The sequence below is a fragment of the Oratosquilla oratoria genome, chromosome 24 (assembly GCF_046742065.1).
Source record: "Oratosquilla oratoria isolate Oo_2021 chromosome 24, ASM4674206v1, whole genome shotgun sequence".
Taxonomy (NCBI): Eukaryota; Metazoa; Arthropoda; class Malacostraca; order Stomatopoda; family Squillidae; genus Oratosquilla; species Oratosquilla oratoria.
Genome location: NC_134800.1, coordinates 17649481 through 17665041, shown reverse-complemented (window position 1 = coordinate 17665041; position 15561 = coordinate 17649481). Strand labels below are relative to the sequence as shown.

General features: G+C 37.7%; 1 protein-coding gene across 4 annotated transcripts in view; it reads right to left on the bottom strand.

Moving 5' to 3' along the window:
- Positions 1 to 15561, bottom strand: part of LOC143038501 (sphingomyelin synthase-related protein 1-like) — a 67673-nt gene that overhangs the window by 45145 nt on the left and 6967 nt on the right. For 2 of the 4 annotated variants that reach the window (XM_076207748.1, XM_076207751.1), the window contains exons 1-2: positions 13864 to 15369; positions 1271 to 1443 (exon numbers count right to left, since the gene is read on the bottom strand). In XM_076207748.1, coding sequence (XP_076063863.1) covers positions 1271 to 1429 — 159 coding nt within the window. In that variant the 5' untranslated portion in view covers positions 1430 to 1443; positions 13864 to 15369. Of the gene's footprint in view, positions 1 to 1270; positions 1444 to 1845; positions 1992 to 13863; positions 15370 to 15561 lie in introns of those variants that run through there. The other 2 variants (XM_076207749.1, XM_076207750.1) reach the window with 2 other exon arrangements.

The window sequence follows — 15561 nt, the reverse complement described above, 5'->3', positions numbered from 1 at the left end:
GATGACGTGTCATCCCTGCACCTTGTCCACTGCCCAGGGTTAGAGGCAGTGTTGCAAGACACAGCACATCCACAGCAAGGCTGCTTCATTAAATCGGTGACCCCCCTCTCCGTCCCCCCATACAGAAAAAGAGAAGACGGGGAGAAATCCCTTTGGGCTGCGGTAAATGTTTATCACACATACTACTTCACCCCCATCCCCCCACCCATTCCACCTCATGCATCACATCATCATCCATATACAACCATTCTCCATTCACCCCTGTCTTCTGTCCTCTCACATCCTTCCTCAACAGACATTCCCCTTGGGGATCGGTGCCATCAGTGAGACACACCACAACACCCTTCAAATCATACAAAACAAAGCCCTAAAAACAATTACAGGCTGCACAAATACATCACCTACAGACCATTTACACCATGAAACAAAAGTCCTCAAAGTCAAGGACCACCTCGACATGAGAGGCACACAAACACTTGCTGCAGCCACCACAAACACATCACACCCGCTACACTACATAGCAGAACACCCACACACACCAAGAAACATTAAAACTACACCCAAAGACCTTTATTACGCACAGATACTCTCTTCTCTTCCTCCACAACCACCAAATACCAGCCTCCGGAAACATATTCATAATCATATCACTCACCGCTCCATTAACACACTGAAAGACAACACACTGCTGCATGCCAGACCCCCTGATATCCACCCTTCTGAATCCTCTCTCCCACGAAAGGACAGAGTCCACTTGGCCAGACTGCGATGCGGTCACCACCCAGCACTTCTAAGCTACCAGAAGAGGCTGGACGACCGTGTTGTGAACAGCTGCCCAGGATGTAACACTTCACCCCATACCATACAACACATAATGGAAGACTGCATTATACACAATCATGCACGCAAACAACACAACATACACTCTATAAAGGATTTGTGGGAAAACCCAGTTTCGGCTGTGGCCTTCCTTGGGGAGACGGGACTGCTCGGACAGACAGTCTAGGGAACGACAACAACAACAGACATTCCCCTCTTCCCCAAAGGCCCCTTCACCCCATCCATCTATATAAACAAATAAAATCCATTCAAGCACCCTTGGTGCAATTATAAAATGACAAAATTTCTTCCCACTTTGCTTATGCGAGACATAATTACAGCTATCCACGCTACAATATTTTCAGTAATGATGTTGTACAAATAAAATCTTATATGAAAAAAGAATATACAAATTTCTAATTCACATAGATTCTTAATGCAAATTACAAACCCTTATATCGAGGTCATCTTTAAGGTTTTTCTCTGAAAGAAGTAACAATGCTCGACCATCAATCCTTTCCAATTCGAAATTCACTGAGTGGTCGCTAAATCCTTCCTCTTTAAGCCAGCTTAAAACTTCTGCTTCAGTCCATTTAGACACTGAAGCCATTACGACAAATATGCCTGAAAAGAAATGTCAAACATATTTTTACATCCAACCTAACCTTAGTCTTAATTTCTACTACATGTACACAACTGCTTACCCAAAACTCTGACAATATTTTTTTCACAAAGATCATTTGCACATCAAAACCTGTCTTAGAATTGTGCAAATCTAATATCTGCAAAATACTTAAATCAAGCATATTGTCAACTATAAAATGTATGTTACACCAGTATATAGACTATGATTATATGATTAAGAACATTTGAAAAGAACAAATGCTCAAAAATACAGTGTACATCTAATTAAGTTGGAGATGACAGTTACCATAACAATATCAGCAAAATTATTTCTCAAGGTTTGGTATCAATGCATGACTTCATATAAATTTCAATTAACAAGTCAAATTTCTATCTACTTACTCTTAACTTGGATTTTCAAAAGTGGAATTACTTAAATCTATGATTTTCTTCCATCATTCTGTCAAGCAGGGAAGTCTTAGCAGTAACAGTGACTGCAACAGCTGTTCACAGTTGCTGTCTTGTTTATTGTCTGTCTACTTTATGATCTATAACCCAAGATAATTAATGATTTTTTACTGTAATTACATTAAGCTGGTAAAAATATCTATCTCCCTTACTAAGATGGGACATGTAGCGGTATCCCTACCGCTCAAATATTCAAGTTTGGAAAAAATAACTTCCACTGCATTTTCTCTTTACTACCCGTTTTGAATGATCATTATCATCATTTTGTCAAATATAGCCAGTGCTTCTATCCTCTGGGGCAATGCTGCACCAAAGAAGTTAAATTGAGTCTATAGAGATGGTAAACAACAGATTTAAGGAAGGTAGCAGAATGACCCATTATCCAGGAGCAGCCAAGAAAAGAGGGAGGGAGGGGTGGTGAATGGGCATGGAGTATGTGGGGATGAAATGGGTGGGAATGGATTTATGCCTTTGACTTTGGCTACCTTCCTATTAAGGGGGAAAAGACATTGGTATATGTATGTAGTAGAATAGTTTAATGGGTTGCTGAATAAGTGAAACAGCCTTGCTGTGGATATGCTGTGTCCTGCTGTGTTGCTCCTGACCCAGGGCAGTGGGTGGAATGGAGGAATGACCCATCATCCATGTGGAGATAAAATAAGAGGGAAGAAAGAATGGTGGACGGGAGTGAAATGGGTGGGAATGGGTATATGTCTTTTGACCTGGCTACCTTCCTTGTAAGGGGGAAAAAGACCTTAGTATATAGATAGATAGTAGAATGGAGGGATGGCAGTAGTTAAAAAAAGTTATCAGCATTCAATTTTGGGTGAAGAAAGAGTGCCAAGTTTTTGGTCTGTAGGGACGTCACTAAAATTCTTAAAATATTGGCTGCATAATATAGTCAATGCCGCATACAGAGTTTCCTATTTAAATCTCTATTCACTGGTAAGACTCTATTTCTTTAGCATAATATTGTTCCCTGGGATAAAAGTGCAGATTGCTGTTGACAAAATATTAATACCAATTCCACAAATTGATAAATTCTGTATTTTAAAACATGTCTAATCCCAAAGATTTGTAACAACAGATTGTGTACATGTCCATATCCTTCCATGATATTTTTAATTTAATTTTCATTTCAATATTAGGAAAGTGGATAAAGTATCAAAAAAGAAAATAGGAGAAAATGTAGAGGGAGGGTGCACAAACTACAATGGAGAATATGAACTGGATCTTGCTGACATAGCATAGAGGAACAGGAAGATCTAAATGGGATGGAAGTGAATGAAAGAGTACTTCAAGAGAAAGAAAAGAATAGATGAAGGAAACCTGTGTTGATGCAATAAAGAAGCAAGTAGAGGAAGTACAAGAAAGCTAGGGAGGGCACTGAGAAGAGGGAAGAGTAAAAGGAAAAGAGGGGAAGGTGGAGGAGGTGGAGGAGGAGGAACAAGATGAGGAAGAAAAAGAAGAGAAGGGGGAACAGAAGGAAGAAAGCAAGAATATGGCAAAGAGGAGGCAGAGGACTAATCAATGTCACTGCCCCATTGCAGCCACTGCAAGAAACCCTTGATCTGTTAAGCTTCATGTGATACTATTAAAGAAGAAAGAAAAAAAAAGAAAGAAAAAAAAAATACTAAGTGGGTAATAGTGTGGATCAACTGTCACTTATACATCTTAGGACATGTAGGACAGTTGGTCCACACTATAACCCATTTTGTACCTTTCACTATGCATTATTTGCACTGAAAATGATAATATAAACTAGACAAATTTGTATAGAAATTTATAAGATGTATAAATTGTAACCATGTTGGACATTTTGTACCCATTGTATGCACAGACGGACAGTTGGACCTCACTATAACCCATATTGTCTGCACCTCTGTACCTTTCACTATGTATTATTCACACTGAAAAATGATAATATAAACTAAACAACTTTATTTGTAAAGAAAATTTATAATATGTATAAATTGTAAACATGTAGGACATTTCTGCACCCATTGTAAATGCGGACGGACTGTTGGTCCATGGGTACTACCTCACCTCTCTCACCAGGATGTCTCCACATCCTCATGTTTCCCACCTATATATTCTGCACCTTTGTACTTTTCACTATGTATTATTTGACCTGAAGATGTGAATACATGAAAGCGCTCTGCTTTAATAGTTTTTCTTCATGGTCAACCTTGCATTTCCAAGAACACACACTTCTAGTGTTTTATCTGCATAAATATATATATATATATATATATATATATATATATATATATATATATATATACACACACACACATACACACTTCAGGACAATATCAAATCAGAACATAGAAAGCTTAGAAAGTAAAGAAAGTGGGATCTGATAGACCTAGGAGTAATTATCACAAATGACATGTCCCCTGATAAACAGATAAACAAAATTGTTGGAGAATCTTACAACTTGCTAAGATCAATAAAGGTAGCTTTTATCTAGACAAAAAAATTATTAAAGAAAAACAAAAAAAATAGTCACACTAATAAGGCTAAGACTGGAGTATGCTGCGACACTATGGTCATCTAGTACCAAAAATAATATAAAGAAAATTGAAAGGCTCTACAGAGCAACCACGAAAATGGTTCCAACACTTTCAAATCTGTCATGTGAGGAGAGACTGTCTAAGTTGAAATTACTGACTTTGGAGCAAAGAAGAGAAAGAGGTAACCTGCTGATCATCTACAGAATCATGAAAGGCATGGAAGTCCTTGATAGAGAAGACTTACTAAATTGGGATAAAAGAAATACAAGGGGACATGAAAAGAAACTCAAAAAAGGAGTTACAGAAGAGTAAAAAAAAAAAAAAAAAAAAGCATATGCAAAAACCATACTTGAATTTAAGAACAAACTAGATGCTAAAAGACACAAAGACAGGTCACTATGAATATAGCTCCCTTCCCATATAATACAACTATGTAAATACAATACACACACATTCAGCAGAGAGATGGCAACGATTGGTCTCCGGAAAAGAACTAAATCTTCGTGGATTCAACGACGAGGGAGTACCTGTGTTGTATTAGTAGGAAAGGGGAAAGCTCGTGGTGTAGTGGGCAGGTGAAGAAAAATGAGAAGGGAAGGGATTATTGAGGAAAATGGAAGAAAATGACAAAGGGGTTGAACAGGCCCTTCTGGACGTCAGAAGGAATGTAAACAAAAGATGTGCAGATGAGGCAGGTGAAACAAAAAATATTAAAGGCATGAAAATTAGAAATATAGACAAGAACAACAACAGAAAGTGGAGATAATTATTTCCATGGATTTAATGAGGGAGGGGATGACAACCTCCCCTGATTAGTTAGTCAAGAGGAAAAACTTACAAAAATGAATGAATCGTGGGAGGTTAGGTTCAAACCAAATTGTTCTTACTCAAAGAGTTGATAAATTGGAAGTAGTAAAGAAGAACAAATATCTAAATAAAGTAATATAGGAATTAAAAAGACAGTTAAAAGTAGTAAAGGATGAGAATGAGGAATTAAAGGGGAATAATAAAGAAAATAAAGAGTCCATAGCAAAAGAGGTGAGGTTGGAAAAAGGTTCAGGACAGCAAAACTGAATTTAGAGATATAGTGAAACAACAAATGAAAGAACAAACTATGGACACAGTTATTCCAATTGGGATGAGGTGATTAGTGGAGTTCCACAAGGAATAGTTTTGACCCCAATAATGTTTGCTATATCAATGATATGGATGAAGGAATTGAAAGTTATATGAACTTCTTTGCAGATGATGCAAAAATGTTGAAGAAAGTGAACACCAAAGAAGATTGTGAGTCGCTACAGAGTGATCTCAGTAAAGTATGGGAATGGAGTTGGAAGTGGGAGATGGAATTCAACATTAAGAAGTGTAGTATAATGGAATTTGGAAGAAGCAAAAAAAGAATAGTGGGATCATATACACTGGGAGAGGAAGAAATAAAAAAAGTGGAAAAAGAGGGACCTGGCAGTCATTATTATGAATAATATGTCCCCTGAGAAACATATAAAAAAAAAAATTGGAGAAACTTATAACTTAATAAGATCAATCAAAGAGGGATTTACATAACTGGACGAAGAAATGGTGAAGACAAAACTAATTACTTTGATAAGACCAAAATTGGAGTATCCAGTGATGACGTAGTCACCAAGTACAAAAAAATGTACAGTAAAAGCCCTCTTATCTGGCATTCAAGTATCCAGCAACTTCAAATATCTGGCATATTTTTTCCGAGCATTAAAATTTATAAAAATCTACATGAAATCAATACAAATTGATAAAATTTCCTGTGCAAGGATTTAATTGTTCCAGCCATCACCAGAGCGCACCACTGTCTGGGTCATATGTGCCATGTTTGTGTTTGTCTCAGCTCAGTTCAGCTACATTCTTCCTCAAGTATTCCCCTCTAAACTTTCATCATGCCCAAAGTTGATAAATGGAAACATGTTGTGCTTACACTTAGGCAGAAGGTGGACATTTGCAAATATCTAGAGAAAGGGTAAAACAGAAATGCTCATGGATGTATTTGGCATAGGCTCATCAACCATATTAAGGCCCAATCGAAGAAGTTATGTGAGTTTATGAAGGGGACAGATACCCCAAAAGCTGCTGAAAACCGTCACACTTTACAATATCAGCTTGGGGACATGATTGACAAAGTGTTGTATGAGTGGTTTTCCCTGAAAAGATCCGAAGGAGTATCAATAACAGGCCCCATGCTGCAAGAAAAAAGATGCAACCTAGCAAAGAAGATGGGTGAAGCGGAAACATGGCAGTTCTCAGAAGGTTGGCAACACCGATTCAAGACTCGGCATAGAATAAGGAAGCTGGCTGGACATTGCTGGTGAATTGAAATCTGCAGATCAACCATCGGCTGATGAGTTTATCGGCAGGTAAGGATTGTTAAATTTATGCTAGTTTAGCGTTAAATAGGCCTAGGCCTAGCCCATGCTAATATGATTTATATCATCAGATGTTTTACTCCTATCCTTCTTTTCTTCTCTATTCTTATAATTTCTTTCTCTAATTCACATTCTCTGTTTTTAAATCTTATAGGTTTGCTAAATTGGTAGAAGAGCATGGACTGATCCCGGACCAGGTTTACAATGCAGACAAGACTGGCCTTTTCTACAGCTGTCTTCCAAAAACAATGCTTGCAAGTGAGGCAGAGGGGTCTCTCAAAGGATTCAAGCACAGCAAGGGTCGACTGACTGTGCTGTGCTGTGCAAATATGGCAGGAACTCACAGGATAAAGTTGTGTGTGGTAGGCAAGTACAAACAACCGCGCTGTTTTAAGAACATCGCATACCTGCCTGTTGATTATCAAGCACAACATAGCACTTGGATGAATTCAGAAATATTTATTCACCGGTTTAAGTATTTGTTTGTTCTCTCGGTCAAGGAAAATTTGAAAAAGAAAGGGCTCCCAGAGGACAGTAAAGTGTTGTTGTTGTTGTTGGATAACTGCAATGCACATCCGCCAGCTGAAGAACTTGTAGTGGGAAAAATATTTGCTCTTTATTTACCCCCGAATGTAACCAGTATCATCCAGCCCATGGATCAGGGTGTAATTCAGAATTTTAGAATGAATTACCGTAAAAGATTCCTGCGTAAGCTTGTAAATTATGATGATGATACAATCCCCGAGTTAAAAAAATTTTTTAATGTAAAAGACGCTATCTTCATGGCTTTGTTAGCTTGGCAGGATGTCAAAAAACAAACCTTAATATGATGTTGGCATAATTGTATCCCTTGATCATGTTTGAAGAGGCGGATGATTCGGACTTTGAAGGGTTTGGTGACAAGAGAAATTCAGTGGTGAGTGAGTTGAGGGATGGGGGTGGTGCTAAACTTAGTGTAACAGATGAGGTGCTAAAAGAGTGGGTAGATATGGACAAAGACGAAGCGGTAACATTTACTCTAACTGATGAGAAACTTATCAATGCGGTAATTGAAGACAATTTTGAGAAGATGACAGAGGCAGATAGTGAGGAAGAAGATGACCTTGAGCCTAAGGTGACATGGAAAGATGCTGCAAATGGTTTAGCTGTCTTTGTTAAGTTTGCAGAGCAGTGCAGCTATATGTCCACCCGAGATGTTATGTCTCTTCACTGCATTCAGAATGAGTTTTTATTGCAAAGAGGAAAGAGCTGCAAACAAGCTGACATTAGAAACTATTTTAAAATAGGTTGTAAAGGAAAGAAAGAGCAGCAAACAAGTACGGAGGACAGTGATAACTGGAGTGATGAACTGGATATTGGCGAGTGAGGTGGTTTTGTTTGTTTATGTGCTTTTTTAAGTTAAATGTTTATGTTATGTTAAATGTTGTTAATGGTGAATAAAATTAATCAATTTTAGACTGTTTTTGTAACCCTTCACTTATTTTAGTAACCCCTTCAGAAAAGTACGGAGAAGGTTTGTGTCTAGTGATGAACTGTATGTTGGCGAGTGAGGTGGTGATGCTGCAATCATGTGATGCTTTGTTTATGTTATGGTATGTGCTACTATATGTTAACTGACATTAATAGTGAATAAAGGGGGTGACTGTAGACATATTCCTGTATTCCTTCACTTACTTTAGCAACCCCTTCAAGTATCCGGAATTTTCGAGTATCCAACATGCCTTTGATCCCAGTGATGCCGGATAAGAGAGCTTTTACTGTATAACAAAACTTGAAAGAATACAAAGAGCAATTACGGGATTAGCACCAACACTCTTAGAACTTGAGCTACAGACATTAGAGTAAAGAAGAATAAGAGGAGACTTGATAACTATTTATAGAATCACGAAAGGCATGGAAATTATTGATAGAGAGGATCTAATAAGATGGGATTGTAGAGATACAAGAGGACATGGAAAGAAAATCAAGAAAGACAATTATAGAAGAGATCTGAAAAAGAACAGCTTTCCCAACAGGATAATAGATGTTTGGAACAGATTAGATGAGAATGTGGAGTGTGCAAAAACGATACACAAATTTAAAAAGTCTAGATAAAACGAGATATGAAGACGGGACTCCACGAGCATAGCTCCTCTTCTTGTAAAATATAACTAGGTAAATACATATAAATATATATATATATATTTATATATAATATATATATATATATATATATATATATATAAGTATATAAGCTTGAATGTGTTTGAGATGAAGTGTCTGAGAAGTATGATGGGGGTTACTAGGCTGGATAGAGTGAGAAATGAGGAGGTGAGGAGGAGAACAGGGCTGGAAAGGGAGTTGGGAGATAGTGGTTGATGAAAGAGTATTAGGATGGTTTGGACACATGGAAAGAATGAGTGAAGAAAGACTAGTAAAAGAGGTATGGAAGGCAGATGTGGAGGGAGTGAACATGAGGGGACATCCTAGGATGAGATGGATGGATGGGGTGAAGGGGGCTTTGGGGAAGAGGGGAATGTCTGTAGAGGAAGGACAGGAGAGGACAGAAGACAGGGGTGAATGGAGAATGGTTGTATATGGAAGATGTTATGATGCATGAGGTGGAATGGATGGGGGGATGGGGGATGAGGTAGTGTGTGTGAGCAAAATTTTGACACAGCCCGAAGGGATTTCTCCCCGTCTTCTCCTTTATATGGGGGGACGGAGAGGGGGGTCGCCGATTTAATGAAGCGGCCTTGCTGTGGATGTGCTGTGTCTTGCGACACTGCTTCTGACCCAGGCCAGTGGACAAGGTGCAGGGATGACCCGTCATCCAGGAGGTGCTAAGATGAGAGGGAGGGTGGAGGGGTGTGGAGTGTTTTCGGGGATGAAATGGGTGGGAATGATTTTATGCCTTTTCCTTTTTGGCTACCTCATTAGTAAGGGGGAAAAAGCCTTGGTATATGTATGTATGTAAGGTAGTTCTCGATATATGCGACTTCGATATATGCGAATTTGCGTATATGCGATTCAAGAATTTGCACCACTTTTCTATATGTGCGGGGATATATTCGAAGATATGCGATTTGACCTAAAAAATCAACAGTCAATTTAAAGGTCAGATATCAACAGATATACCATTCACTAAAAGTCATCGAAAAAGTACTTTTTAATAGCATACAAATAAAGTTTTTACCTATTACAGAAGAATTTATTCAGAAAATTCACTTTTAATTGCGCCTCGCATACCACTTTTCCGAAGTCTAGCTATTCAGAATAACAATATTGTTTGTTTGGCAACTGTGACGTCACGAACGCGGAATTCCCCGAACCTTTCACGAAGCGCACGGGCGGAATGTTTCGAATAGCAGACGACGCAATGAAATGAAGACAAAACTGTTTTTTGCCAAATTTGATAAGATGTAGATGGTGGAATTATATAGAATACTGTCAGTATGTTTTTTGATGTACATTAAACTGTAAATACAAAAAGTTATGGAAGTCTTGATATCTATCAAGACTTCCATAACGATGATTTTTAGCGAATGGTATATCTGTTGATATCTGACCTTTAAGCGTAGCAAGCAGTCTGAAATGTGAATTGTAAACAGACTGATTTTTCAAACAGCTGAAGAAAATACGCTTGGCGAAATAAGTGATGTTTACGGTAGCGTCTTTTCCCGAGGTTAATACTTACATGCTAAAATGTATGTAAACATATATGAGATGCAGTATGTAAGCCCTTTGCAAAAAAAAAATTAAAAAAAAAAAAAAAAAAAAAAAAAAAAAAATCAATCCGAGTTGAGAACGTATCCCCTTTTTTCCCATAGGTTCAATAGTTCGATATATGCGAATTCGTTATATGCGGGGGGTCCGCGGAACGGAACCCCCGCATATAACGAGAACTACCTGTATATATAAGTAACCCTTTCAGAAAAATGCTATTATCAAAGAATTGCATATGTGTGATATATCAAAACAAAATTAATATCAATCTGGTAAATTAAAGTACATCAACCCAATATCTATTTTCCTTGGCAGAAATCAATAACAAAAAATCTTGCTAAAAGCAAATACACTTCCAAGAGGAGCTGCCATGAGAGCTTCAAGTTGCCAGGTTTGAGTTGTCTGTCCAGTCCTGTCAATGTCAGTTTGACAATGGCAATAGCTACCTTGTGCATTTAAGTGATATATCAATATATTATACTGAATATTAATCTTATAAATTCAAATACAGTACCTTGCATGATACATTTTTTGAAGCAGTGCTACGGCACTGAGCTTCGTGCTTTTCTAGAAGCAATGAAATACCTCTACACCCTCCAGTCTGATCAGATGCCAAAACCCTGCCATCAACATATCTGACAATGATGACCCTGATGACATCTTGCATTACTAAATGCATACCCCGTAGGTTAGGTTATGTTAGGTTAGGCCAATTTACCATACTTTAATATCTTTGGCTTACACATCTGTCACAACAAACTTGGCTTCTTGAAGCTCTCATCATGGCTTTATTTGGTAGTGTATTGCTTTTAGCAAACTTTTTTTTTTTTTCTGGGGGGGTATGGATTTCCACAAAGAAAAACATATATTTACATTGATGTATTATACTTTACAAAATTAATATCTACTTTTCTATTGCTATATTATCTAGGTGTGCACTTTAAATTTATTGCTGTGTGGTACCACTAGATGAGCAGGCCAGTGTGATACCACTACACCAGCAAGCCTGTGTGGGTCTATTTCTATATCAGCAGAGGTAGGAGGGGGAGCAGCTGCCTATTGTCCCCTCTCCTTATGCAAAAATATAGAGAAAATATGGATAATATTGATAGACATCTTGGGCCCAGTTCAAAGACTGGAAGTGACAATGTTGACATGTTTTAAAGATAAGTTGCAGGGTGATACAACTGACACTTATCTCACAAGACCTCCAATATTAGAGAGATCTATGGGAAGGCCTGTGGACCATTTTTGGCAACTGTAAGGTAGCAAGTTTCCAGTCAATATAAGTATGGCAATAATTTTCTGTAAATTTTGAAAGTGCACACCTATGCAATATAGCAATAGGAAATTATACATCATAATATACATTTTTCTTGGTGGAAATCAACAGTAGAAAAAATTTGCTTAAAGCAATACACAAACAAACATAGCTGCTTTAACTGCTCAAGATGCCATCTTTGTTTTGGTAGATATGAAAGTTGAAGAAATTAAAGTATGAAGGGATTTCTCCCCATCCTCTTTTCTTCATGAGGGGATGGAGAGGGGGGGTTGCTGAATTAATGAAGCGGCCTTACTGTGGATGTGCTGTGTCTTGCGACATTGCTCCTGACCTAAGGCAGTGGACAGGATGCAGAGATGACCCATCATCCAGGAGGTGCCAAGATGAGAGGGAGGGAGGAGGGTAGAAGGGAGTGGAGTATGTAGGGGATGGAATGGGTGGGAGTGGTTTCTATACTTTATTTTTTTTTTGCTACCCCCCCCTGTGCTAGGGGGAAAAAGCCTTTGGTATATGTATGTATGTAAATTCATCTAGTCTAACCTAACCTGCATTTAGTACTGCTGTACCTGTAATTCTAGAGGTCATCATGGTTATCATCACCTTCGACCTCTGAATCTATCAAAGCAAAGATGGCATTTAAAGGAGTTGCTGCAATTTCACTCGTTTGTGTATAGCTTTTAGCAACATTTTCTTTTACTGATTTCTACCGCGAAAAATGTATATTGTGTTGTTATAATTTACAAAATAAATATTTAATTTTATAATGCTATATCATATAGGTGTGCACTTCTAAAAAACTACCGAACTTTGATGAAAAAAATTATAGTAAATACCTTTTGCAAAAAAAAAAAAAAAAAAAAACTATGGGGAAAGACAGAGGACTTGTCTAATCATACCAGTGGTTTTTAACCTAGGTTTCATCAAACCTGAGGGGGTTCAACAGAGGCCACACACACACACACACAGAAAAGGAACAAACTTTGTTGTGAAAATTATATGAGAGTAGTGCTAGCCAAGGTGACGCAGCACATTTCTGAACTTGTCTCGGAAAGGCAACTTCAAAAGTCACATCGATTTGTAGTAAATATTCACCAAGTTATTTTTTTGTGTTAAATACATGTTTTTATTAAGGGCATTAAAGCACTTGAAAACATGCAAAGAAGAGTAACAAAAATAGTACTGTGTCTTAGAGAGCTGCCTTATGAAGAGAGGCTGAAGAGACTTGATCTGCCTACCCTGATATACAGGATATCCAGAGGAGATCAAAGCGAATCTTTTAAGATTATTACCAAAAAGTATGATAAGGAATGTACCGAGGGATTCTTCAGGATGAGGGAAGACTGTGCGATGAGAGGACATGAAAAGAAAATGTACAAGACCAGAGCCAGACTGAATCGTCACAAGTACTCCTCGAACTGAGTGGTTAGTGTCTGGAACAGTCTGCCAGACAGGGTAGTGAACTTCAAGACAGTCGCTCAGTTTGAAGTCAGACTGGATAAGTATTGGCAAGGTCAGGAACAAAAATTTAATTATAAAGCAAAAATTAATAAAGTGTGCTACTGCCAGCCACACAGTGTCCTGGCTACCATAGTCCATACCGGAGCCACAGGCCCTTTAAATGGGCCTCTTCCGGGGAATCATCTGTGAATATCAATATCTGTATCTTGTTACTTCGTTCTTTCAACACAGTAACTGTGTACAACTGATACATGGTTTATTTTGTGCACTAATAAAATATATACTTATGTTTTTAAGAAATCGCATTTCATCTTTCCAGCTACGACGTGTTCAGTGAATGAATGTATGAAACTTGCGGGGTTCATTACCTCCAAGGACCAAGGTGACGGTCAAGAACCACTGAATTATTATTATATCAATCCTTTCATCACAAACTTTTAACATGTTGTGAAATGTATGAGTATCCATGTGAGACACTGGTACAAGTCTATAATCATATAATGTCATGATCGAAAGGCAAGTATGTTCCCCAATACATAGATGATTCACTGACTACATCTCGTCTACAATCCTATTTACTATTACTTCTATTTACCTGGTCAGGGTCCTGCAACTACAATCCCAATTACATGCGTCATATGCCCGATGTGTATACGCTCCTTAGTTTTTCTATAAAGATTAAATTTGCGTCACAAGAACAAGATCAATTGACACATTTGACCATTATTCACGAATGTGTAACAAGATTACAGAGGTATTTCTGCATATACTTTGTATTACTTCATGTAACTTGTTTACATAGTACCATCTCATTTGGTCCACCTCACGAATGGCCTCCCTGGCTCTTGACATGTTCGGCATGAAATAACAATATATGTGTCAATTACTGAAAACTATTTACCAGAAATTCATTCATAATATCACCGTTTTATACGTTCTACAATACTTGTTTAGTTTAACATTACTCGTGAAAAAATATAAAAGCAATACATTATACACCAGACCGGAATAGTTATTAGAACATCTAAATAACAATAACAACAAATTTCAATATATATTAGAACTGCATGGCACGTTAAAATGGACAACAGTAGTACATACAGTCGTTACTTATGGGCTATGAGTTTACATGCTTTTTCTGTTATCCTCGGCATTTGTAATTGTTATTTTAACTTATGTGTTCTTTTCTTTATCTGCACTTCATGTATATTATTTCAATGCCAAATAAATTACCCTCTCGCGCGGGATTAGTCTTTGTGGGAGGGGAAGAATGTCCAAGAAAATAAAAAGATAGTATTGTGTAAAACAGCTATTACCAATTAGCGCTTTTTCATGGGCGAATCGCCCATTGTAATCTACTCGATAGAATCACCCAATGATGTAATCTACTCGATAAAAGCACGTAGCGACGGTGATAACATTATGTAGTAATTCACGTGGTTGATGGAAAAAAATGAAAGCAATAAAAATTGTGAGGGGTTTCTTAGGTAGGGAGGAAAGTAAAGGGACAGAAGGATAGATGCTAATGGGAGATAATGCGCCAAGGGTAAGCGGAACATATGGGTATTATCGTCTGGCGAAGGAATCATGATCAATTGGGGGCATACGTCAGGGAGCGCGTTGCTTCACTCACAGTCCGGAGCAGATGCCCACGGTCTCTCCTCGCAGTATCCAATGCCAGGGTTGCCACTGTGATCTGTGCCAGTTCCCACAAATGAGTGAGTTTTTTCCCACAAAATTCCCACAAGGAAATCTGAATGCCCACATTTTTTTCCCACAAAAAAGAAGGAATTATTATAAGCACAAATAAGTTCATTGTAACATATATTTAATAAAATTCTACTCAAAAATAATGGTAAGCAGTTTAAACATGATAGGTTGAAAGCTACAGTAACTTAAAGTTTACTTTTGTATGAAAGATATAATTCAGAATGAAAATAAAGTATTGTCTTTTACATTGAAATTAAGTTTTAATTATTTCTTCTAAAGCTGCATTGAAATGATTAAAAAAATGGTTTTCAAAATACAATTTCATTCTATGTCTACTTCCAAATAATCAATGTCTTGATTTTCTTGTGTTTTTTCTTCAGCCTTAGCAAAAAAGTTCTTTTACATGTCTTCAGTGGGAATAAAGTCAACACAAGATGAACCCTGAAGAGACAAGCCATACCTAGTTTGCAAAATAGCCTCAACAGATCGTACACTGAATTTGTTCCTTATTTTTGAGTGCACGATGTTCATAACCGAAAATACCCTTTCCACATTTGCATTTGAGAAAGGTAAAGACAATGAT